Source organism: Pseudomyrmex gracilis, unplaced genomic scaffold, assembly GCF_002006095.1.
Source record: "Pseudomyrmex gracilis isolate BER0280 unplaced genomic scaffold, ASM200609v1 scaffold_13, whole genome shotgun sequence".
Taxonomy (NCBI): Eukaryota; Metazoa; Arthropoda; class Insecta; order Hymenoptera; family Formicidae; genus Pseudomyrmex; species Pseudomyrmex gracilis.
The window spans coordinates 290,661-312,349 of NW_018020597.1; the positions used below are offsets into that span (position 1 = coordinate 290,661).

Here is a 21,689-nt window from a genome sequence, read left to right on the forward strand (position 1 = left end):
ATATATATTATATATTTATTAAACTATAAAAGTAAAATATAATAAATTTAATTACGCGAATATTGATAATACTGTATTTACATGGAAGCTTGGTTGAAATGTTTTGGATTTCAGTTTGAAACAACAACACATGAAACGCAAGTAATTAAGAGAAAACTCTCACGATGCTTACAATCACTTCGTAATTGTTTATATTTTCCTTTCCCACACAGCCACAATAATATTATCGCGAATAAAAAAAAAAAGAAACGCGCTAAAAGAATGCAAATTTATTAGCGATAAGTTGAACAGACCAACAGTTGCATTAATTTGCGCAACAGTGAATACAAAGAAAAAAAAAAGAATCTCTGTTGCACAAAAAAAAAACAAACTTTTAAACGTCAACGTAAGCTCATCTACACACTCGAAATACTTTCCGTTCTCGTTTCCGCGACTGCTCAATAGTTTATTCAAACGCGATTAGTGATAATGAAGTGCATGATCTTTATTACGTTCGCCGGTATATATCACGGCGTAACGCGCGACTCTAGCGCGGACACAACGTTCTCTTTTTCTCGCGAATGACCTTCGTCGTCATCATCGCAAAAACAGACCGAAACGAATCAATCCAAGTTTCAATATCAACCGGAGGAGACACAGAGTATTTCTCCGTTACGTAACTTCTCTTTCAAATCCCCATTGAATATTCCGTGGTACAAGTGAGCAATTTCAACGGAGGCGTCGTCCGATGTATCGCCGACGAATTTAGGTCGTAAGCAAACAAAAGAACGCCGCGAGACGATTAGAAGCGTCGATTCGACGAGTCTCTTATTCGCATAAAAATATACGGACTACCAATTAAATAAATCTGATTGACATTTGTTCGGTGAGGAACAAAAGCTGATAATGTTTTTTAGTGACAGTTACCTCGATTAACTTCCTCGCAGAAAACGGTGACTTGACGATTCGAGGAACGCAACGACGACGAGAGAACGTAAGTAGCCGGGTCGACCGGTTTCGTGCGATTTTCCAACGTAGAACTGTATTGTCGTCGCCGGTGCGTATATATACCCTAGAGCAAGGGACCGGCACTAAGGACCACTACGACATCTACTTGTCGACAACGTAACTAAAACTGCAATTTTGAAGGAAAATAAATGTACTAGGATATTATGATCAGGAAAGTTGGTATATCTGAAAAAATTGTGGAACAGATCTCTCGCACATTTCGATCAATTTAATCGGTCAGTTAAATTTACAGATTGCTAACATTTGACGGCTACTAAAGAAGTAGATTAGAGACGATTAAGTTGACAATTTGTCTAATTTAATCGGCAAATTGAGTTACGATCAAAGTTGGTAAAAAAACAGAGAGAAGACTGAGAGCGGCCCATAAGAGAATGTGTAATCACTTTTCCGTCCCGTAAACTAGCGCATATACCACGGGTGTGGTGCACATTGGAACCACGCAGCCATGTCCACGAGCGACACGTCGGTGCGTTGTGTTCACAGCGTGCGGTTCTATTCTGTGCTATATGCGCGAGTCCAACTGGTCACCTTCTTCAGGTGTGTGAGTATATTCGCGAGCGGATTTGATTTCTTTTGGAATTTAAAATGAGACCGGTCTCGTGATGAGAAGATGAGAAAGGAAAACGGAAAAGGATAAGAAAAAACATTGCAACTTTCCACACAACATAAATGTGACGTACAAGAAAAGATGTGATAGTCAAGAATATTATTTTAGCGAGCAACATCAGAATTCATTGAGTGTATCATTAAGTATCATCTCCTTTTACATTATCATTTGCTCTTTGCTCTTATAAATTTTATTTTATTTTCTTAAAAACACTACATATATACGTACATAAATACAAAATATACAAAAAAAAAACATGTATATTACACAAAGGTGTTTTACCGGTACACCAATATATATGTCTGAAAAGTTGCAATTCCAAGGATACCTATTACTCTGCTTTGTTACAATTTTTTGTATCCTTCTTGTAATTGCAACTTCTCAGACATATATGTTTGTGTACCGGTAAAACACCTTTGTGTAATATATATGTTTTTTTTGTGTATTTTGTATACGTATATATGTAGTGTTTTTAAGAAAATAAAATTTATAAAAGCAAAGAGCAGCAAATGATGATGTAAAAGGAGATGATACCTGAGTACACTCAATGAATTCTGATGCTGCTCGCTAAAATAATATTCTTTTCTTGACTATCACATCTTTTCTTATGTATGTCACATTTATGTTGTGTGGAAAGTTGCAATGTTTTTTCTTATCCTTTTCTGTTCTCCTTTCTCATCTTCTTATCACGAGACCGGTCTCATTTTAAATTCCAAAAGAAATCAAATCCACGCTCGCGAATATACTCACACACCTGAAGAAGATGACCAGTTGGACTCGTGCACATAGCACAGAATAGAACCGCACGCTGTGGACACAGCGTACCGACATGTCGCTCGTGGACATGACTGCGTAGTTCCAATGTGCACCACCCGTGGACATGCGCTAGTTTACGGGGCAGAAAAGTGATTACACATTCTCTCATGGACCTGGCCGCTCTCAGACTTCTCTCTGCTCATGGGCTGAAGTTTTAGGGTTTATGGAAAGTATCAATTCTAAGAGTTGGCAGAAGTGCGAAAAAGAACCAAGATTTCGAGGAAAGAAATTCCCTAAATTCAAGATGGCAACATTGACGTATTTATCTATTGAGCAGACGACTGGTGCATGTGACAAGTGTTGACAAGCACAATTTATACTTCTTGCTTCTCGAATTTAAATCAGGTACGTCAAATCATATCGATATCTCTTATATTTTAATTTGCGTACTCCATTTCCTTGCAATGGCCTTACTTATCAATTAAAAAAAGATTGTGTGTTTGTAGAAGAAGACACCAGGTAACCTCTCGAACGTTACTGTCAGTCGCCGGATATCGCGAACGTTTTACGTGTCAAAGAGGTAAATTTGTTTTTTTTTGTCATCATAAATGATTTACTTAAAGTAGCTTTCTTTATACATGCATTATATTTGACTAAAGCTACAAGATATATAATGAGCGATTTTTCTTAATGAATAATGTTTTTCCTCAAGTTTTTATTTCCTTGAAAATTAAACCTGTGACCACGCGTTAAAATATTGTTTCGCATAAATTTGTGTAAAACAACACTCTTCTCACTGAAATAATATTATTGCGCACCGACGGTAGCGTTGACTCTTTATATATGGGCATCATTCTTTCCACAGGTTGGTTGTAAACTTCGAATCTGTTTGTTTTAAAAACAGTTTTTTTTTTTTTTCTAATCGTTAGGACAGCAGAGATTTGTAATGAGAGGGTTGGGAATGAATAAACTTCGTCTCTCCGTAAACCGTAATGTGTCGTATGTGCTAATTATTTCTGCGTTATTTGTCTTTAATAACAACAATTTGTATAAATAATACATCTTGCGTATGCCGCAACATCGAAGGAACGACGCTTAGAGGTTTAAGCAAAAATGCGTCTTTCTACGCGCGTTTTTGCGTTAGCCGTCGCTGTGAGCCGGGCAAGATATACACAATTTCGATATATAAATAATACGCGGAAGTTTATCTGCTTTATCGTATCCTATATCTGTACGAATAATAATATATATACTTTTTTTTTTTTGGCACTTACTAATTAAAACCTGGGCCATCTTAAGCATAAGACGAAAAAAAAAAAAACGCGCGGCGGGAGTTCAAACGCCGATCTCGCGCTCGAGAATTCTCTCCTTCCTTCCTTTCTCGCTGTTCTCCGCCGTTTACTCGAATTCTTTTTCTTTGTTTCGCGAAACCGTTTCGAAGCGAATTTCAGGAAAGCGATCTTTCCCGCCAGAATGTCCGGAATAGTTCAATACGTCGTGGTGCGGGGAGATCTCTTGAAGACAATGGGATGGCCAGTTGGCGCCGTGATCGCTCAGGCTTGTCACGCGTGCACCGCCGTCACACATCTCTATTATAATGACGCCCACACGCAGGCTTATCTCGCCGATTTGGACAATATGCACAAGGTTGTTCTCGAAGTGAGTATGATGAAAAAACTTGGCGGGCGCACGCCAAATTTCGATCGCGACGCAACATCCAAAAAAGTTCGCAGTGCGCGCGGGAAAAAAAAAACTTAATTTCGTCTCGTCGTTCTCGTTCGCAAATAACTCGATTGCCACCGAGCGAAGTTGCGTTTGACGCGACGGAATAAATTAACTTGAACAACAACGAAACACACCGTAGACGAGAATTGACGAATGTGAATAATGAATAGGCCGCCGATGAAGCGAGTATGCGGACGCTGTGTTCGAAACTCGAGGAGGATCTCATTCAGCACAAGATGTGGATAGAACAGCCTGAGAACATCGCCACGTGTCTCGTAACGAAGCCCTACCCGAAGGATCAAGTGCAGAAATATTTCAAGAAGTACAAATTGCTCAAGCTGTGACGGCAAATGTAAACGTTTTCGCAATAAATCTTTTTTTTTTTTACGACGACAAGATGGACCGTCATCTCATGTTTTTATATCGAGTCGAAACGAATCTCTTCCTCCTCGTCCGTTTCATCCCTCGCGTGACTTACGTATATATGTATTTAAAAAAAAAGGACACAATTTTTTGTGACCTTTACTAAAAAAAAAAAACAAAGTCGAGACACGATTAATAATCGAAATAAAAATTATAATAAATTAATCTGCGAATATTCTGATGACGAACGAACGAGACAACTGTCGGTTTTAGTGGGACGCGAAAAATTGTGAAGAATCGCGCGGCATAACTTCTATATTTCGCTCTGTTTTGAACGGGGCGGATCAATGCGCCTGAGATAAGCCGGCGTTTCGCACACGTCTGTCGAACGTAGCGTCTGACTGTCGATATTCCGACGAGCTAACACCTCGGCTCTATCTTTCTCATCTTTTTTCTTTTATTCTAGTATTTTTTTTTTTTTTTTTTTTTTTTTTTTGTATGAACATCGTTTTGACATGTACGGAAAATATTTGCGTGCGGGACACGGGCTGCAAACGTCCGCGAGAGATAAAAACGAGAGAACAGCCTCGACGCGGCGGTCCAATATTGTTCTGTATGACATCGAAGAAGATATACACTTATACTTGATTTATTTTAACGATACCTCGGAAAGTATTGACAAAGTGTACGTGTGTGTGCGCGTGTGTGTGTGTGTATGTGTATATATGTACGTACGTACATATATACATATGTACGTGTGTACAAAGTCAGTACTTTTTTCTTTCTCTTAAAACGCGTTACAGCTCCTAGCGCGATACGATTCTAATCTAGACGGGACGTAACACGCGGAGTGCGCGCCACTAATCAAAACTAGTCACATATCAAAAAATGTCTCTCTCTTTCTCACACTTTTTGTTTTCTTATTTGTGAACATCAACGCGCGAGTTTACATCGTTGGCTCTGTGGCAAAAATCTCTTCACAAGTACGGATTAGCTGAGAGGCGGTCTGATTGCACAAAAATCGTTGAGAATACACGAGAGTTTTGTAACAAATTTTCAAGAACATCTGTGTGTGTACAAGCGGGCAATTCAATGATCTTAAAGTATTGTATCGTGAAAAAGAAATTTTTAGATGCGCTTCAGCCCGTGACTGAGAGCTAATCCGTCAGCGCGATGTTGGTTTTTTTCCTTCTTCGTCCGTACGTCGTCGTGCTTGTTCAAGAATATCCGCGAAGAGAGAATATTCTTCTCAGTTCGTCCCAAAAATCCTCATTCGATTTAGGAAACGTGTTGCCTCGCACCGTCACGTATGTTCCCGAAAACGTGTTTTTTTTTTTTTTTTTTTAGCAGTCCTCCGCTTCTTTTCTGAGATTACCTCTTCCCCGGTCGCACTCCACAATGTGTCTCTTCGTGGTAGTTTTAAATATTTTCCAGATCTTTTTCCTCTATTTTTTTCTCACACGTGAGGTGCAAAAGCCGCGCACTTGGAATCGAAAGTGGTTATCAATTGCGGATGATATCGATCACCGTATACTTGTGTGTGTGTGATTCGCAGTAAGCTCTAATTACTTTATGTACACGCACTGCGGACGCTAGACACTGTAAGTACACATATTTACAACACTCGATGGCAAGATGTAATTATTTTTGACGTTATATATAATATATATATATATTTATATATATATATGTATATTTTTTTGTGTGTTTTATAACGCGGTCGTCGTAACGAGACGGAGGCGGGAACAGAAGAGAGATGTATGATAGTTCTTATGAAAAAAAAAAAAAAAGAAAAACAAAATGCGCTATTGTCCTTGCAACATCACTGCCGGTCGTTCTCCTCTTCCTCTTCTTCCTCCTCTTCCTCCTCCTCCAGCCACTTGCTCAGGATATTGACTCCCCGATTCCTCGGCTGTAAAGCAGAAACGGGGAAAAGGTGTCACTGATTGTCTTACGAATCAGATTGTTCTCGCGAGTTTGCAAGCAAGCTGTGAATCGTCTATATCGCCAACGGAATTGTCTCGACACGCATAAAGCAGCACTGGATTTCGTGTATCGCAAGTTTCTCGCTAGCTAGCTCATGAATCAGATTGATGCCCGGGGAGGAAGAGTAACGAACAAGCGAGCGGGAATATTTGACGTATTGTTTTTTTTTTTGTTTTAATCTAAGTTCGCACAAAAAAAGCAAGCTTTCTAAAGTTATTATCAATTTTTTTCTTACATGTTCATGCGTTATACGTAAAAAAATGATTTACAGGAAGATTACCGCATGTTATGTCTTTAGTAAAAAAAAACAAAGAATCCGCGAGATGTGTAGATCTTCAAACTAGACATGCGAATAATATAAACCAATATTTTTGTAATATATTAGTGGACAATATTGTGCGATCGATTTAAAAAAAAAGATATTACAGATTTAAAGGAAATTTAAAAAAGAGAAATTTATATCTCGCAATTTCTCTCGCGTGAAATTTGCGCGACTAAGTAAACTAGGCATTGCGCTTTTAGAATCGCCGTGAGAAAAAGATAATGCAGCATTAAAAAGCAGCATCGCAAGAGCGTAGATATCGATGCGACAACAAAATGTTAAAAATATCATGCGTTAGTATTACTACGGGATTTTGCAATTACCGGGACCACACGTTAGTTTGGGAGAACGAGGTGAGACGAGTGATGAGGGTGGTAGTAGTGGTGGTGGTGGTGGTGGTGGTGGTGGTAGTGGAGATGATGGTGTAGTTGGTGATGGTAGTTGTCGGTAGTGATTAGAGCAGCGCGCACAAAAACGAGCATTATTGCTCGGCTAGGTTCCCATTCGGGTCCGTGTAGTCGTCGTAGTCGTCCTCCGACTCGTCGTAATCCGTCTCCGCGGGCTCAGGACCTTCGATCGCCGGCGAGGACGTACTCGTGATGTCCTGCTAAGCACACACGAGAAAATCCAAGCGTGCCCCGTAGCACACTCCCACCCCCCCCCCTCTTCTCTTTATCCCTCTCGTTATCCCCAGCGTTAGTTGGATTATCCCCCGATTATTAGCTATTATTAGCAATAACATTCCACACAACCAATAGCCACCACAACCTTAATTTATTCACGATAATGTTAAGTATTCCATTATTTCGAAAAATTTAGAACGTCCGTTTTTTTTACATAATCTGTGTGCTCTTTTACAATTTTACATAAATTATATTATTATAAACAATTTTTTACTTAAATTATGTAACCACTCTGTTATATAACAAATTATTTTACAATCTCTAACTAAAATATATTAAATATTTAATATTTTTTGTTTTGTATATAAGACATTATTTTGCTATTGTTTTTACAATAATTTAGTTTTTAATCACACATAACAAGTTATTATTTTTATATATACAAACTTTTTCGTTAAATTATCATTATTACACAACTTCTAAAATACTTACAACAAAAACTTTTCGTTTCGCATCGTCTGCGAGATATTCCAAAGAATAACACGCCCGATTCGCACAACGCAACGTCTCTCTTTCCTCAATCATTTTTACCCCGCGAGTTCGGGGGGAAAACAAAATAAAGATATCAGTTTACCTGCGGTGGCCTCCAACCGCAACCCGGCAAAGGAAGTCCGTCTGGTCCCAGCGGACACGGCGCGTCCAATCCCGGAACGCCTTGATCTCCTTTGTTGCCTTTGTCGCCTTTTCTGCCGCGTTTACCCAGCGGGCCCTGCGCGCACACGCGAGATGCATCATCCCTCTGACATCGGAAAACGCCCCGATGCAAGTTTTCGCGACGTGCAAGTAAGGCCAGGCATAATATTTTGTTGGATTATGCATTATATATATAATACTTGATCGATCGGTGCACAATACCACGACGAAGAGCACGAAGAGCGAACGACAACAGCCGTTGTCGCGGATTCAATCAATCGGATATACAACATATATATCCGTTTTAATTCACACAATCGTTTTCTTTATAAAACGCGTTCGAGCAAAATTTACTTGGACTTTATCTTTAAATCGTCGGAAATCGGTCAGGATAATCTTCGATTGTTCCCGACAAAGCGCGGACGCAACAGCGTCGCTTCGTTAGCTCTTCGTTTCTCGAGCATTTCTAATGCCTTCTTCTCTAACTATTACTCGCGCCCCGTGACTGTGCGCTTTCACGGAACGATGGTGGCAGCCATAAAGTATATATACAAATTTGTGTGTACGCGCTAAGTGTGTTAGTCTCGCGAGGGAACCGTGTGGCAACTTGCTGGGGGGAAGATATAGGCGTGGGTACTGTCTGTGTATATATATATATGTGTGTGTGTGTGTTAAGGGAAGTGTTCTCCTCGCGTTCCTATCACGGAAGTTACTTCCGTTATATTTGTGACCTTGTGGCTCGTCGCTCTGCGAAATCTCGCAGATCTCTTCGTTCGTAAACGACGACGAACGACGACGACGGCGACGGCGACGATGACGTCGGTTGGAGAGCCTGCCGACGTGCGCTTGCAGCAATAGTCGTGAATAAAAGATAAGCGCGGGGATGCGAAAGGACGCGAGAACCGCGAGACGCGAAAATTGATAGCGCAAAATCTCGCCTTATCAATCTCGTTGCCGACTCTCTTGCGATGCATCCGACGTGTCGCTTGACGATCGCCGAATCGAGCTAATCAACCGAGATCCCGGAGTCTCTCTAACGATGGTAATTAATTTCGCGTCTGTTCCACGAACCTAATGACTCCGCTGCCGCGGAGTGAAACTAAAATCGGGCTGATGTGCTTCCGCGCGCGCGTGGATCAAGGATACGTACACCGCGGCGTACACCGAAAGCACGCGTCTCGGTTCGGGATTTGCACGTGTGTACGTACGATTACATCCGCTCTCGTCCCTCTATCGGTTACTGTTTTGACGCAAACAAGCAGATCTCCCTCCCCTGTGCGCCGCACACGTCTCTAATCACACGCGGGCTCAAATCGCACATCTCACACACGCTTTCGTATCCCCGCGAATAAAGTAGAGTTATAATTATACACCAGTCGCTCCCGAGTTTGAGAGCACGTGAATACGTCGAATTAAGTCAATACTCACAGATTCGCCTTTGGCACCTTTCTCTCCCTTCGGTCCCTGGAATTGGTGAACACGGAAGGTCAAAAGGAATTTAGTTGCTAAACTTGTTGGCCTTTTTTTTTTTTTGTTTTTTTTTTAATACGCGAGACGCACGGTCGTTCCAGAAAGTGAAGCGGAGTCTCCGCGAAAGGTACACTCGAGGAAGGGTGCTTCATGTGACCACGATGTGTGTATGTGTATGTGTATATATATATATATATGTATGTACATTATATATGATGTATACATACATATATATCGATCAGAGCGAACGGCAAGCGGTTCTTCCGCTGCCATCGACAACCACCACGGAACCCCGCGTGAGGGGCTATCGATTCTCGCGGCCGGAAGCACGGCACGGCATTTCGAGTAGATCACTTGGTTATTGCTCTTGCCTCCGAAGAGAGATACGAGAGACGTCAATAAACCGAGAATATCCGCTGTCAATAAACCCGTCCGCAAGAAAATTCGTTTTAATTCGGTACCAACAATTTCCCGGGAACAGTTTCGAGAACGTTATTAAGTTACAGATATATTAAAATCGCGCTCTATCGAGAAATTTTGTCGTGTTTTTTTTTTAAACATAAACTAATGATTTTCGCAAATAACAAAAAAGCAGAAACAATTTTTGTCAGGCTTTCTTGCACGGAAAAGAATATTTTGCTACGGCCAGCAAGAAACATTAGCTAAACCTATTGAATTTTTTGTTTCGTCAACAAAAACTTTGTATTAATAAAACAAACAAAATTCAACGGTAACTTATCTTCTTCTTTATTCTAGCAAACTTATTTTTTTCCGTGTAAAAAAGAGAGAAAGAAAATTTTTCACAAGATAAAATATTTTGCTATAAAACAAAATACAGTGTCGTACGTTTAGAGGTGAAAAGTATTACATACTCCTTCACAAAATAGCTTGTGCCGTGTATTCGAGAGTACATACAGGAGGAGTCGTTTCGTTTAAACGCTCTGGCATTGGTGTGCATCGAGCGGTCACACAAGCACTGCTCGAGCATCCTTCCGGACACTCCAGAGAGAAGCACGAGGGAGTTGCGCGTTTCCCCCTCCGTTATATAATTTGGCCATAAATTTTGATCGGTCGACCCTCTCCAACTCGATCATGTATCGCAGAAGTCGTGCGAGAATCTTATCCCGTTCTTTTTAACCCGCGCTTGTTTGACCGTTCAACAATTATATAGAAATTTAAATTAATTGCGTAGCGTTCTCTCTATTTTCAAAATGTCAAAAGAGACATGCAACTTTAATCGAAATTATTTGACAAGTAAATAAAAATTTCTATATTCGCAATGGCACATCTGTGTCAAAATTTAAACGTTAAAGAAAAAACGTGCAGACGCGAAGATTTTTTTTGTTTTTATACAATACGCGAAACAAAAGAGAATGGATTTCGAGCGAAAGAGGGAGAAAGGCGCAAGACGCTGCTCCGTTCTCTTTTGAAATCGGACGGAGTGAGAGATAAATAGGTTCTTTTCGATTTTTTCTTTTGTTTTTGTTTTTTTTTTTTTTCTTTTTTTCAAGACAGTCCCCGGGGTAGATCAGCCAGAATGTGTCGTCGTTACCCCGGGCTGGTCAGACCGTGTCAGACTGTGTCGCTGTCGCGCCGGAGGACGAGCGATAATCGAAAGCCAACTGTACCTCCGCACCGGGAATCCCGTCGGTACCCTGGGGACAAACACAGATCGACTCGTTAGCGTGTCTCTGCCGACGACAACGGAGATGTAATCGAGTCAGCGAGTTGACTTGACGCCCCGTTTCTCGGACACGACTCGATTTCGAGAGATCGCGCGCGCGATGGATAACAAAGAGAAATTGATCGAATTAAACAGTTTGAGAAAGAAAATACAATCCGTGGAATTTCGAAAAATTTTGATTTCACTCGGTGGAAATTCTTTTCATCTCCACGAGAGATTTATTATTTGAAAAGTCGTCCTTCTAAGTTCACAAATAAATTTTGTCCCGCACGAATCGACCACTTTGGCTGGAAAATTATTTTTCGATAAAAGGCAAACCCACTTCGGGATAATGCCGATAAATCTCGAGATATCCGAGCGTGCTCGATAAACATGAACAGCGCGGCTCACGGGCGATATCGCACGTTAGACGGATCGGATTCGACGGTGGATAAATACTTGATGAAGCGTAGGACTTACAGGCAATCCCGGATCTCCTCGTTCTCCCTTCGTTCCTGGTTCGCCCTGTGCACCCTGAAAGTACGAAGAGACTTGACGGACGTTTGACACTCGGCTTCTCTCTCTCGTGCGTGCGCACGACGAGGAAGAGCCGTGCTCTATCGATCTAATTTTCTTTCTACTTGATTTAATTTTCGGTTGATTATTTCAGACCGCGAGTGATGAATGTGACACATCGAAAGAGACGTCAGACCGTGAAAACGGAATTAAAGCGCGTCCGAATAAGGAGGATAATCTATAGTGAAAACGGGGGTCATCCCCGTTGGATCGCTCACCTTCATGCCGTCTAATCCTGGTGGTCCCTGAAAGGTAGAGGAAACCTCGTCAGATACACGACCGTAGCCCATCGATAAATATCGAGCGAGCAAAATTGTCGACAGCGACTTAAAAAAAAAAATAAAAAAATAAAAAAAAAACTGTCGCGGCAAAAGTATCTTATTATAGACGCCCGTTTTTTTTTTTTTTTTTTTTTTTTTTTGTAACACCGTTGCGCTCTCGAGTGTCTCAGGAAAAATGTCCTCGTTAATTCTCCCGTTCCGTCTGGATCGATTCGCGCGACTCGTCGGAAAATGTCACTAGGACAAAGAGGAAGAATATTTGTACAACGCCGTTGTGCATTGCTGTAATAAATAAATAAATATATGTATATATATATATATATGTATATGTATATGTATTATATTTACATACACATACGTACAATAAATATGTGTAGTTACTACTGTCAATTGCACCTCGCAACTTGATCGCGCGTGGTGAAGCTTCAGAACTCTCTCAAACGAATTTCCAAATTATGTTACATAGTTGCACTACATATCGCGCTTGATGTGTCAGTGTACCGATATTAGGATATTCGATCGATTCTATTCGCCGTAATGAAATTGCGCTCCATCGGATTCTGTACTCTCATTTGTGTGCGCGACGAATACTCTCGTCCTCTTTAAATATTTGAGGTGCACAGCAGCGGAGTTTATATATATATATATATACATATATACATATATATTTTTCAACTTTGGTCGGCGAGTATTTCAGGCTACTTTTAACCTTTAAAACGCTGTGCAAACATTTCTTCCTCTGCAGAACGTTCGGGAGGTAGCGTGTAATGAATTAGATTCGTTTAGCTTCTGTCCCGGGGTCTTCCGAGCGCTTTTAAACTCCGAAAACTCATCTTCGACTCAACCTTCGCGAGATAATCCTCCACTCCCTTTTCGTATTATCAGAATTAATCCCAGGACCGGGAGCGGACTCTGACAATCGAGGGCGGGCGGTGTCGTGGAAGGGAGCGCAGGAGCTCGAGCGAAGTTGAAAGAACAAGAAAGAGAGAAAAAAAAAAAATAAATAAAATAATATATTCGAGCGCGTGCTTCGCGCCGAAGCATCGACGCTTGCATCGCGTCTCCTAATGCTCATCCCCTTTCTTTCTCTTATTTTTATTTCCTTTCGATTTCTTATTTCTAAGGTAGCGAGATTAATCGCCGGTCTGTGAAAGTCGATCCGACGATTAACGGCCACCACGTCGTGGTCGCAGCAAATTAACACGTGTTAATTTTTCGTTGTCTTTATATAATCTCACTCTTCTCTATTTATATATATATATATATTTTATACCTTGCAACTCTCTTGCGACAGATGCAGATGTACAAAAAAAGAGAAACAGAGGAACGAAAGTGAGCAAGTGAGTGTCTATAGTATAGTATAAATATCCGATAGCCGGATTCGCAAAAAACAGTCGGAGCACAATGCAAAAAAGAAGCGGTATGTAAATAAATGATGTTACTTGGATTTTGTTGTGTGTGAAAAAGCATTAATCTGGTAGGCAGTTGTTTTTTTTTTTGGTTTTTGTTTTTTTTCTTTTCTTTTTTTTTTTTTTTTAGAAGCAAAGGACACAGGCACATGCACATTCTGTTTATTAATCGGGACAATGTAAAACAAAACTGTTTGTGTTAGAAGTCAGTATTCACATACGCATTCAATTAGGACGCCTTTAGCTCGATCGGCTTTAAGAGGAGCGCTTCTTAACAATTAACGCACGTAATGCACACACACGCACACACGCGTCAAGGATCGTGTCTGCGTGTGTGTAAGTTTATATTCTTCTACATACATGTATATGTACATACATACGTATGTATGTACATACAATATGCACACAGAGTGTCGTCTCGGATGATTACCGGAATATTTCTCTGGTTATGGATAACGCGGCGAACTCGCGTAATCGACCTTTGCTCGGCGAAAATTTGATCAAATATTTGGCGGACCAAGTGGAAATTGCGTTTTCGTTAAAGATGAAACTAGTTTGAGTTTGCTGAAAAATTTCGCGAAATGAGCTGTTGGCTTTGTTATTTTTTTTTTTTTTGCGCTTTAGAAGTTAATTCGGAAGGGAAAAAAAAGCCCTCTAACGCGTTTCTCAAGAAACTTCTTCTTCGTTATTAGATTCCCGTCGAAAGAATATCCTCTCTTTCTCTCTCTCTCTCTCTTTCGTTGAGAGAGGAGGAGAAGCAGAAGAGTCGATCGATCCTTCAAAAACTCGTCCCAACGAATCACGACGTACGTGACAGCCTGTGTGTATATGCGCGTTTTTTTTTCTTATACTTGTACTTACATTTTACAGACATACACATACAAATAGGTGTACAAGGGGTTCCTGAATCTCCTCGGCGTACTCTCAACGTCTCTTTGACGGTGCACTGAAGTGTATTGTTGTTTTTTTCTTTTCTCTCTCTTACGGCGCGGCACTCTCGTCTCTTCATTTTGAAATTTCACAGGGCGAGATCGATATTAAAATAGAGATTCTACTTCGTTAACGATCGATGTAATTAAGTACGTGGCGTTAAGAGAGTCAGCTTCGTCGCGATGACGAGAACTTCCGTCGCGAACAAGAGCATCTAAGTGAAGTAAGTTTTGCGCTCTCTCTCTCTCTCTCTCTCTCTCTCTCTCTTTCTCTCTCTCTCTCTCTCTCTGAGGAAGTTTCGAAGAATCCGTCCGAGAAACTGAGAAACACCTCGTACATTTATATACATGTCTCGGTTTGCGCCGTCGACTTGCGACCGCGTTCCTCGCGTTTCACGCCACGCATTCGTATCTTTGTGTGTATGTGTGTGTGTTTGTGTGTGTATATATATATATAGTACGTGTATGAGCGTTCGTATACATATTATGATGTGTGCTCGTGTATTGTGTGTAATATGCATCATGTCTCGGGCGCCGCGTATACACTTTTGCAACACGCACGGTAAACTTGCCGCTAAACAGAGTTGTCCGACGGAGCGCTTCGTTCCGCTCTAGCGCGCTCTCTCTCTCTCTCTCTCTCTCTCCTTCTTCTCGTCCAGTTATCCTCTTAAGATCTATTTGCGTTAATTTTATTGTTTCGAGGGTGTACACACAGGGAACAGGGCGTCGCTCGTAGTTTCTCCGTAGTACGCGATACATATCGATTGTGACGGCGCTATTCTACACTGCAGAGCACGGAACGCGCCGTCGCTATTCTACACTGTACATACAATTTTCTTTTTTTTTCTTTTTTTTTTCTTTTTTTTTTTTTGACTCTCCGTTTTCTCTTGATTTACGATTTTCAAACCCTCCTCTTTACGTTCGCATGCATAACCGATCGGCGCAGCACAGGGGGGAGTTGATTTAAATATCCAAAATCTGTGATGTGTGTATCGCACTCTCGGGGGATACGCGGATTTTTGATACATTACGCGCGAATTTGCGAATAAGAACAAAAATTCTTCGAGTAAGTTTTTGTGTGATTTTTTGTCCGAGTTTTTTTTTTTGGAGCGAAGAAAAAAGTCGAGAAACGGACTTTATTTAAATCAATTTCTGCGCGATCGGAGATGCACACACGTACACACACACACACGTACGCGCGATCGCGAATGCTCATCCTCTCCGCGGGGAAATAGAAAGTACCTCGCAGCACTTTCTTAGAGATTGAAAATCGTCTTTGAAGATGCTTCCACTATCGGCATCTCGTTGTACTTGTCGGGATAAAGAGATCCTTCTCTCTAGGCCGAGTGGTTACTTTGCCGGTAATTACATCTCGCACATGTATTATGCAAATCGATTTCCGAGGGATATCGAGATTTTTCCGGAACGCGTTTGCAAAACTATTCTCGCGGAGGAAAACAAATTACCTATCGACTCAGATGTGTTAATCTCGTCGTCGAGAAACGCTCGTCAAAGAAGAATTGCCCGACAATTGGTAAATCGCGTTCGTAATTTAACACACACACACACAGAAGGAGTTAAACTCGTCACGTTGTCAATTGTCATTCGGTTGACGTGTTCTCGATCACCGACGATAAAAATTGTCACGTCGACTCGGTTATCGATAGGAAACGTCACATTCATAATTCTCCGCACAGCTGTTTTTTTTTTTGTTTTTTTTTTTTTTTTTTGGTGTGTTAGACTTCTGCAGGAAAATATCACGAGCTATCGATAGCACGTTAGTACACCCAACGGGATGGCGGCGGAAAAGCCGGAAGCGAACGAGAAAGAGAGAGAGAGAGAGAGAGACGAGTACTTGTTATTCGTCACGGCCAGCCTCGAAAGCGGTTTTACTACTGTTCGGCGAACGTGAAATTTCCTCGCGACCGATGCTCACGTATCACCGACGTTTCCCACGACTCTCATAAAAGATCTTGCCGAATGTAATGCGAACGAACACCGTCGCGATCTTCGTTCTTCTCTCTCTCTCTCTCTTTCTCGCGCTTCGGCTTTTCTGCCGTTGCTTCTTCATGTAAGCTTTATGCAAGCGCTGAGCGATGATTTAAAACGCATCCCAGCTGTTTACGCGCGAGAGAAAAGCCGTTTCTTAACGCGGATTCAATTATTAAAAAAACGCGATCTCTCTCCTTTCTTTCATCGCGTTTATTGTTGCAATATTGATCGAGCAGCGATGACGAGAAAGAAGCTTTTATTACTAATTAAGATCTGCGTAATGAAAACCGTATTAACGCCCCAGCAGAGAATAATTCATGAGAGATAGAGAGTCTTTAGTTAAGTACTGTTATAAATTAGTTTCTCTCTATCTTGATTTATATCGCGAGAAAAAATTTACATTCTCACTTTTTTTCCGTTTTGACATCACGATTTAATGCGATTGCGCGATCGGAAATCGTAATTTTATTCTTTTTCTCTATTAAAAAAAAATAAAAAAATTTTTTTTTATTTTTTATCAATATATTACACGTCTGACAGAGAATTTCGAACGCAACCGTGCGGAATTCTTGATGGCTCGCGAAATGCGACTGGAACGCTATGAAGAAATGGCACGAGGAGGAATCATGATAAATGGCTGGGGTTATTATTAGGTGCCGGCGATGCTGCGAGAGAGCGAGCTTCCGTTAAGTACAAGCCGACTGAATTATTTCCAGGATAGGTACAACGGAAAAGTGGATTTTGCCAGAACAAGGGACAGGCTGAAAATTGTTTCCTAAGACCCGTCAAATTAATTTAGACAAAAATTCTCAGCCGTCAATTCTCGACACGCGTTTCTTGAATTCGGTGTAATTTCGCTCGTTCAACTTGTTTATCCGAATACGCATTTTATTCCAAAAAATGTGAAAATCTTGAATGAAATCTTTCGAGTTAAAACAACGTTTCTCGCTTCACAAAAAAATTGAAATTCATAAAAAACGCAGTCAATAAATAAAATATTGCAAAATGTATACCTAACAAAAAAAAAACGTTATAGTTTGTGCATTATTTTTGTGAAGAAATAACATCCTACTCTGTTGTTTATAGCGTGACTAAATAAAATACCGTCTTCGTATATATATAAATTTTTTTTTGATCGAAAATTCTTACACGCTTATTATAACGATTCTTTTCGGTGAAAATAAAATCTATACGCCTTCTGTGACATACACGCTGACGATACAAAATTCAGCGGGACGGCGGAGGTTTGTCTTTCCTAGACCTACCAAACTGACTAACTCGCGTTGCCGATCGGGAACCTGTTCTCGGCACGACACGAGTGGTCGATTAACCAACCGACGCGTGAAGTAAGTTAAGAGGACGGATGGTAGTGATGCATAACGTGTGCGCAAGTTATGCACAGAATGGACGAGCAGTTTACTTTGAAAGTGGCGTAAACCAAACTTCCGAGATCTCATTAAAATAGACACGCTACGCGATGCGTTCTCTCTTTCTTTCTCTTATTCAAATCTGGTCTAGACCTTTTGCAAAATAAGCGGCTCCGTGAATAACGAGCGCATACAGGATGTCTTGTAGATTTGTAGGAACGATATTTTAGAAGTTCTGATTTTGGCAAACTTTTTTGAAACTCGATTTTTACACAGAGATTTTAGAATAGATTTGTGATTACAGAAATATTTTTTTTTTTTTTTTTTTTACATTTATTCTCTAAATTCGCCAAAAAGTTTCCGTTTGTTGAAATATTCCAAAGAACAGACGGACAACCTGTATAAGCTTTGTTCATCGCCAAAACAGGCGTGACCTTCATTTGTCAATCAAAAAATTTGAGTTCTAATATTCTGGAAGACGTTCCTTCCGCGCGTTTTTTTTCTCGTCTTCGACGTTAGGCGTCGATATGCGATGACGTACACATAAAACTTGTCAAACATCGAGAAGTAAAAAGATTCCGCGATCTCGGCGGAAATGTCGCGCCTCCATATTTAAGAAACATCTTAATCCGACGGTTGTGTTGGATTTAATGTCGTGCATGTGACGCGATCTCGGTTGCGATCGATGATACTCGCTTCGAAAAAACCGCTTCGCGAAGAAGATGACAGCAATCTGCGGAGGTCCAGCAGCCGATTGTTTTGGGTGGGATTTAACGCTTCGCAACGAATGCAATTCTCTATCGATCTAACGATAGTCGCAGCGACTATCTTTGCGCGCGAATATTTTTGCTCGTCTCCTCTCGAATCGCCCCTCTCTCGACGATAATAATAAACTACCATTACACGTCCGTCACTTTCCCTTCTATGTATGTATGAATATATGTACACGCAGAGACACGCAGAAGTAACTCGAGAGGCGATCGAGAGGTCGTTCCGCCAGGCTGCGCGAATTGTGTAAACGCACTTTATCGGCTTATCAGCGAATTCCGCGACGGCGACGCCAAGTAACGACGACGTTAGGAGCGGAAGGTCCGCGTTCTTACCATGGCGCCAGGTTTCCCGGCATCCCCGGGTTTTCCGGACTCTCCCCTCAGTCCCATGGGGCCCTGAAATTAGATAGACAGAACGCTCATCAGCATGTCTCGCCGCCGATTCGACACGGTTTGGCGATTCCGTATTTTTGAGGTCTCGCAGGTGGTGGTGGTGGTGGTGGTGGTGGTGAAGCGCGCGCTTCTTTGTCGCTCGGAAGAAGAACGATATGCAGCATTTTTGTATTTATGTCTTATCATGCAGATATTTTGTGTATACCTTCGTACACTTTGCGCACGCCTCTCTTCCCGTCTTTCTTTCTCGTGTATTCTTTGCTTTCTGGCGATCAAGTCCAATTCGTTAATTATGCCACGTGCTAGAGTGCTCTATATAGCCTTTCGGTCCGCGTGTGCAAATTTTATTGAGAAAACAATTCATTCAAAACAATCGTCTTTTATAGTTAAATATTAGAGAACGAAAAGAACTCATCGATCAACGTTTTTTTTTTTGTAATAAATGCAAAAATAATACACACTGCATTTAGTTTTTTAAATAGTTTTTCTCTTGTTTCTTTTCTCTTAAAAAAAAAAAAAAAAAAAAACACTTAAAACATTTACGATGGAAAAAGGACCGAAAGGAATAACAACACTACACTATATGTTCAAGTTCAATCGAAATTTTTTGCGGGAAAAGCGAAGGGACAGAATTACACAGGACTTTCTTTCGCGTCCGGTCTGTCTCTGTGCGTTCTGGTATCCGCGACTTTACTTAAGAGCGTGCTTAAAAAGCTACGTGTATGCGTGTGTGCGAGCGTGTGTAATCTGGAGAGAAAATACGTACGGGCAGTCCCATCGGACCAGGATCCCCTTTGGCACCCTTTTCTCCCTGCAACGTGAAAAAAGAAAGAAACGCCACGTGAGAACGGCGAGGGCCTCGTCCACATCGCGACCGTGTGTCGCGCACGCGAAAAGGTGATCTCTCAAAGATCACCGACGTGAATAGCTTCACGCCTCGAGAGTCGCATCCGCGAGAACGCGGCGTCTTTCTTTGCCGAAGTGCACTCAAACAACCGCGTCGCGCGCGCATCTCTTTGCTGCCTTTTCAGGCTTATCTCGCAATTAGATAAAATGTAACGAGAGCATCTTTAGTTAATTATTCGGAGTTAATTAAATTTACACGCATTCAATTTATTAAAAAGCACGAGACGTCAGAGGAATATATTTCCGAAAAATAAAATATCGCGAAAAGAACGAATTTTGTTTTCCCCGTTAGTTTCCACGCTGAAAATTTTTTTTTGTTTTTCTACCGCAGTACGAGGTAAACTAATAACGCTAAAAAAGATAACACCCTTTGTTTTTGCGGACATAAACGAGATGTAGCGGTCGCGTTTTTTTTTTTTTTTTTTTTTTTAACCAAATTCAACATTAATGACAAAAATGCGGCGCGCGCGCGTAAAAAAAAAAAAAAAAGATGTTGTAACGAAACGAGGAAATTTTCGCAATGATTTCGCGTGTGATATTTCACACGACGCGAACGGATCGATTCCGTTATTCAATATTTGCGGTTCCGACAAGAGAGAAATCGATATTCGTTTTCCGTTGCGCGGACACGCGCGCGGGGGAAACGCGACTGTAACTGTGCTTTTACACGGTATTTCATACGGTACGCGAACAATGGATGGATAATAGTTACTGACAGGATCGCCTTTGGCGCCGTCGTGTCCTCTGTCACCCTTGATCCCGGGTGGGCCTTGCAGTCCGGGAGTGCCGGCAGGTCCTGGAGGTCCGGGCGGGCCCATTATCTGTACGCATCGACAATTGTCACACTGGATTAAAAAAAACGACAATAGCGGAAAAAATATTTTCCCGAGAATTTCGCACGAAAAAAAAAGATACACACAAAACTCTAAATTCTAAAAAACTAATCTAATAGTCTAATCGAATAATTACAATTGTCAGGAAAATACGTTACGTGTGTTAATTCAAACGTGTACAAAAAAAATGAAAAAAAAAAAAAATAAATAAATAAAAGCAGAGTTTGGTCTACAAAAAATTCAGGCGATATTTTGCTTAATATTCGTAAAACTCATCGCGAAGAATTGCGATAACTTCGTAATACGCGGCTGTGCAAAACATCGGTGACATAATCCGGAAACTTTGAGTTTCCTCGTGCGGAAAGCAAACAGGAAACAAATCGCCATTGTGTGTTATTTTTTAGATATTGAATATTTCCATGTGTCTATAGATGCGACTATGAGCCGAGTATATCCGTGAGATCGTGCGTTTAGATCCGAGAGATATAACTTACCACTTCGCCGTTGTTCATCTCGAACGTGCCGTCTCCCTGCGAACAAACACGCCAATGTGTTCACACGTGCGGCAATATCACGTTACACGAATAATGTATATTCGAAGTTTATTACTAACGAGAGTTACTCCTCGCGCTCATCCCTTTTCCTCGATCGAGCGATTCTTTTGTCGCGCGACCGAGAGAAGCGGAACGCGAAGAGAAATCTTAGACATGAAGTTTCACGTACCTGTCTTCGTCTGAGCTTTTTGTACTTCTACGGATGGAAAGGACCCCGTTGTCGCGACATGAAAAGAAATTCATTTTTATCGTCAGATTGTGTCCGACGCACATCCGTCGAGAACGCAGTTTTCTCGCTATGCTATCGCGATCGCGCCGATCGATCGCCGAGAAAGAGAAGCGCGCGCTATTGTGATACGAAAACACAGCACCGGAGAAGACAGTCTCTCGCGATCGATCGGAAACTGCGACAGCTGCGTTCATCGAATCGTTTATTATATAATAAATAGATACATATAATATA

At 41.2% G+C, this 21,689-nt stretch overlaps 3 protein-coding genes across 14 annotated transcripts in view; 1 reads left to right on the plus strand and 2 right to left on the minus strand.

Moving 5' to 3' along the window:
* The window catches only part of LOC109863827 (peroxiredoxin 1), a 3,611-nt gene extending 2,560 nt beyond the window's left edge, over positions 1-1,051 (minus strand). Inside the window, exon 1 of one of the 2 annotated variants that reach the window (XM_020444421.1) lies at positions 907-1,051. The gene's annotated coding sequence lies outside the window, so the exon portion shown is untranslated. The remainder of the gene's footprint in view (positions 1-906) is intronic. The other variant, XM_020444420.1, reaches the window with a different exon arrangement.
* A 1,552-nt stretch (positions 1,052-2,603) lies between these two features.
* On the plus strand, positions 2,604-6,249 carry LOC109863810 (putative peptidyl-tRNA hydrolase PTRHD1). Of its 5 annotated transcripts, none has more exons than XM_020444387.1 (4): positions 2,604-2,776; positions 2,863-2,951; positions 3,844-4,030; positions 4,267-6,249. In XM_020444387.1, the coding sequence occupies exons 3-4, from the start codon at positions 3,845-3,847 to the stop codon at positions 4,438-4,440; spliced, it is 360 nt and encodes a 119-aa protein (XP_020299976.1). In that variant the 5' UTR covers positions 2,604-2,776; positions 2,863-2,951; position 3,844; the 3' UTR covers positions 4,441-6,249. The 5 variants fall into 5 exon arrangements, with proteins under 5 accessions (XP_020299976.1, XP_020299977.1, XP_020299974.1 ...); XM_020444388.1 differs by having other exon boundaries at positions 2,878-2,951; XM_020444385.1 differs by having other exon boundaries at positions 2,605-2,776; positions 3,813-4,030.
* LOC109863808 (collagen alpha chain CG42342) overlaps positions 4,928-21,689 on the minus strand; it is a 138,302-nt gene continuing 121,540 nt past the window's right edge. For 4 of the 7 annotated variants that reach the window (XM_020444381.1, XM_020444378.1, XM_020444382.1 and 1 more), the window contains 12 exons: positions 21,396-21,422; positions 21,167-21,202; positions 20,556-20,660; positions 19,700-19,744; positions 18,874-18,936; positions 12,011-12,037; positions 11,697-11,750; positions 11,182-11,208; positions 9,512-9,547; positions 8,025-8,159; positions 7,091-7,374; positions 6,284-6,371 (listed from right to left, as the gene is read on the minus strand). In XM_020444381.1, coding sequence (XP_020299970.1) covers positions 7,249-7,374; positions 8,025-8,159; positions 9,512-9,547; positions 11,182-11,208; positions 11,697-11,750; positions 12,011-12,037; positions 18,874-18,936; positions 19,700-19,744; positions 20,556-20,660; positions 21,167-21,202; positions 21,396-21,422 — 681 coding nt within the window. In that variant the 3' untranslated portion in view covers positions 6,284-6,371; positions 7,091-7,248. Of the gene's footprint in view, positions 6,372-7,090; positions 7,375-8,024; positions 8,160-9,511; positions 9,548-11,181; positions 11,209-11,696; positions 11,751-12,010; positions 12,038-18,873; positions 18,937-19,699; positions 19,745-20,555; positions 20,661-21,166; positions 21,203-21,395; positions 21,423-21,689 lie in introns of all 7 variants that reach the window. The other 3 variants (XM_020444377.1, XM_020444379.1, XM_020444380.1) reach the window with 3 other exon arrangements.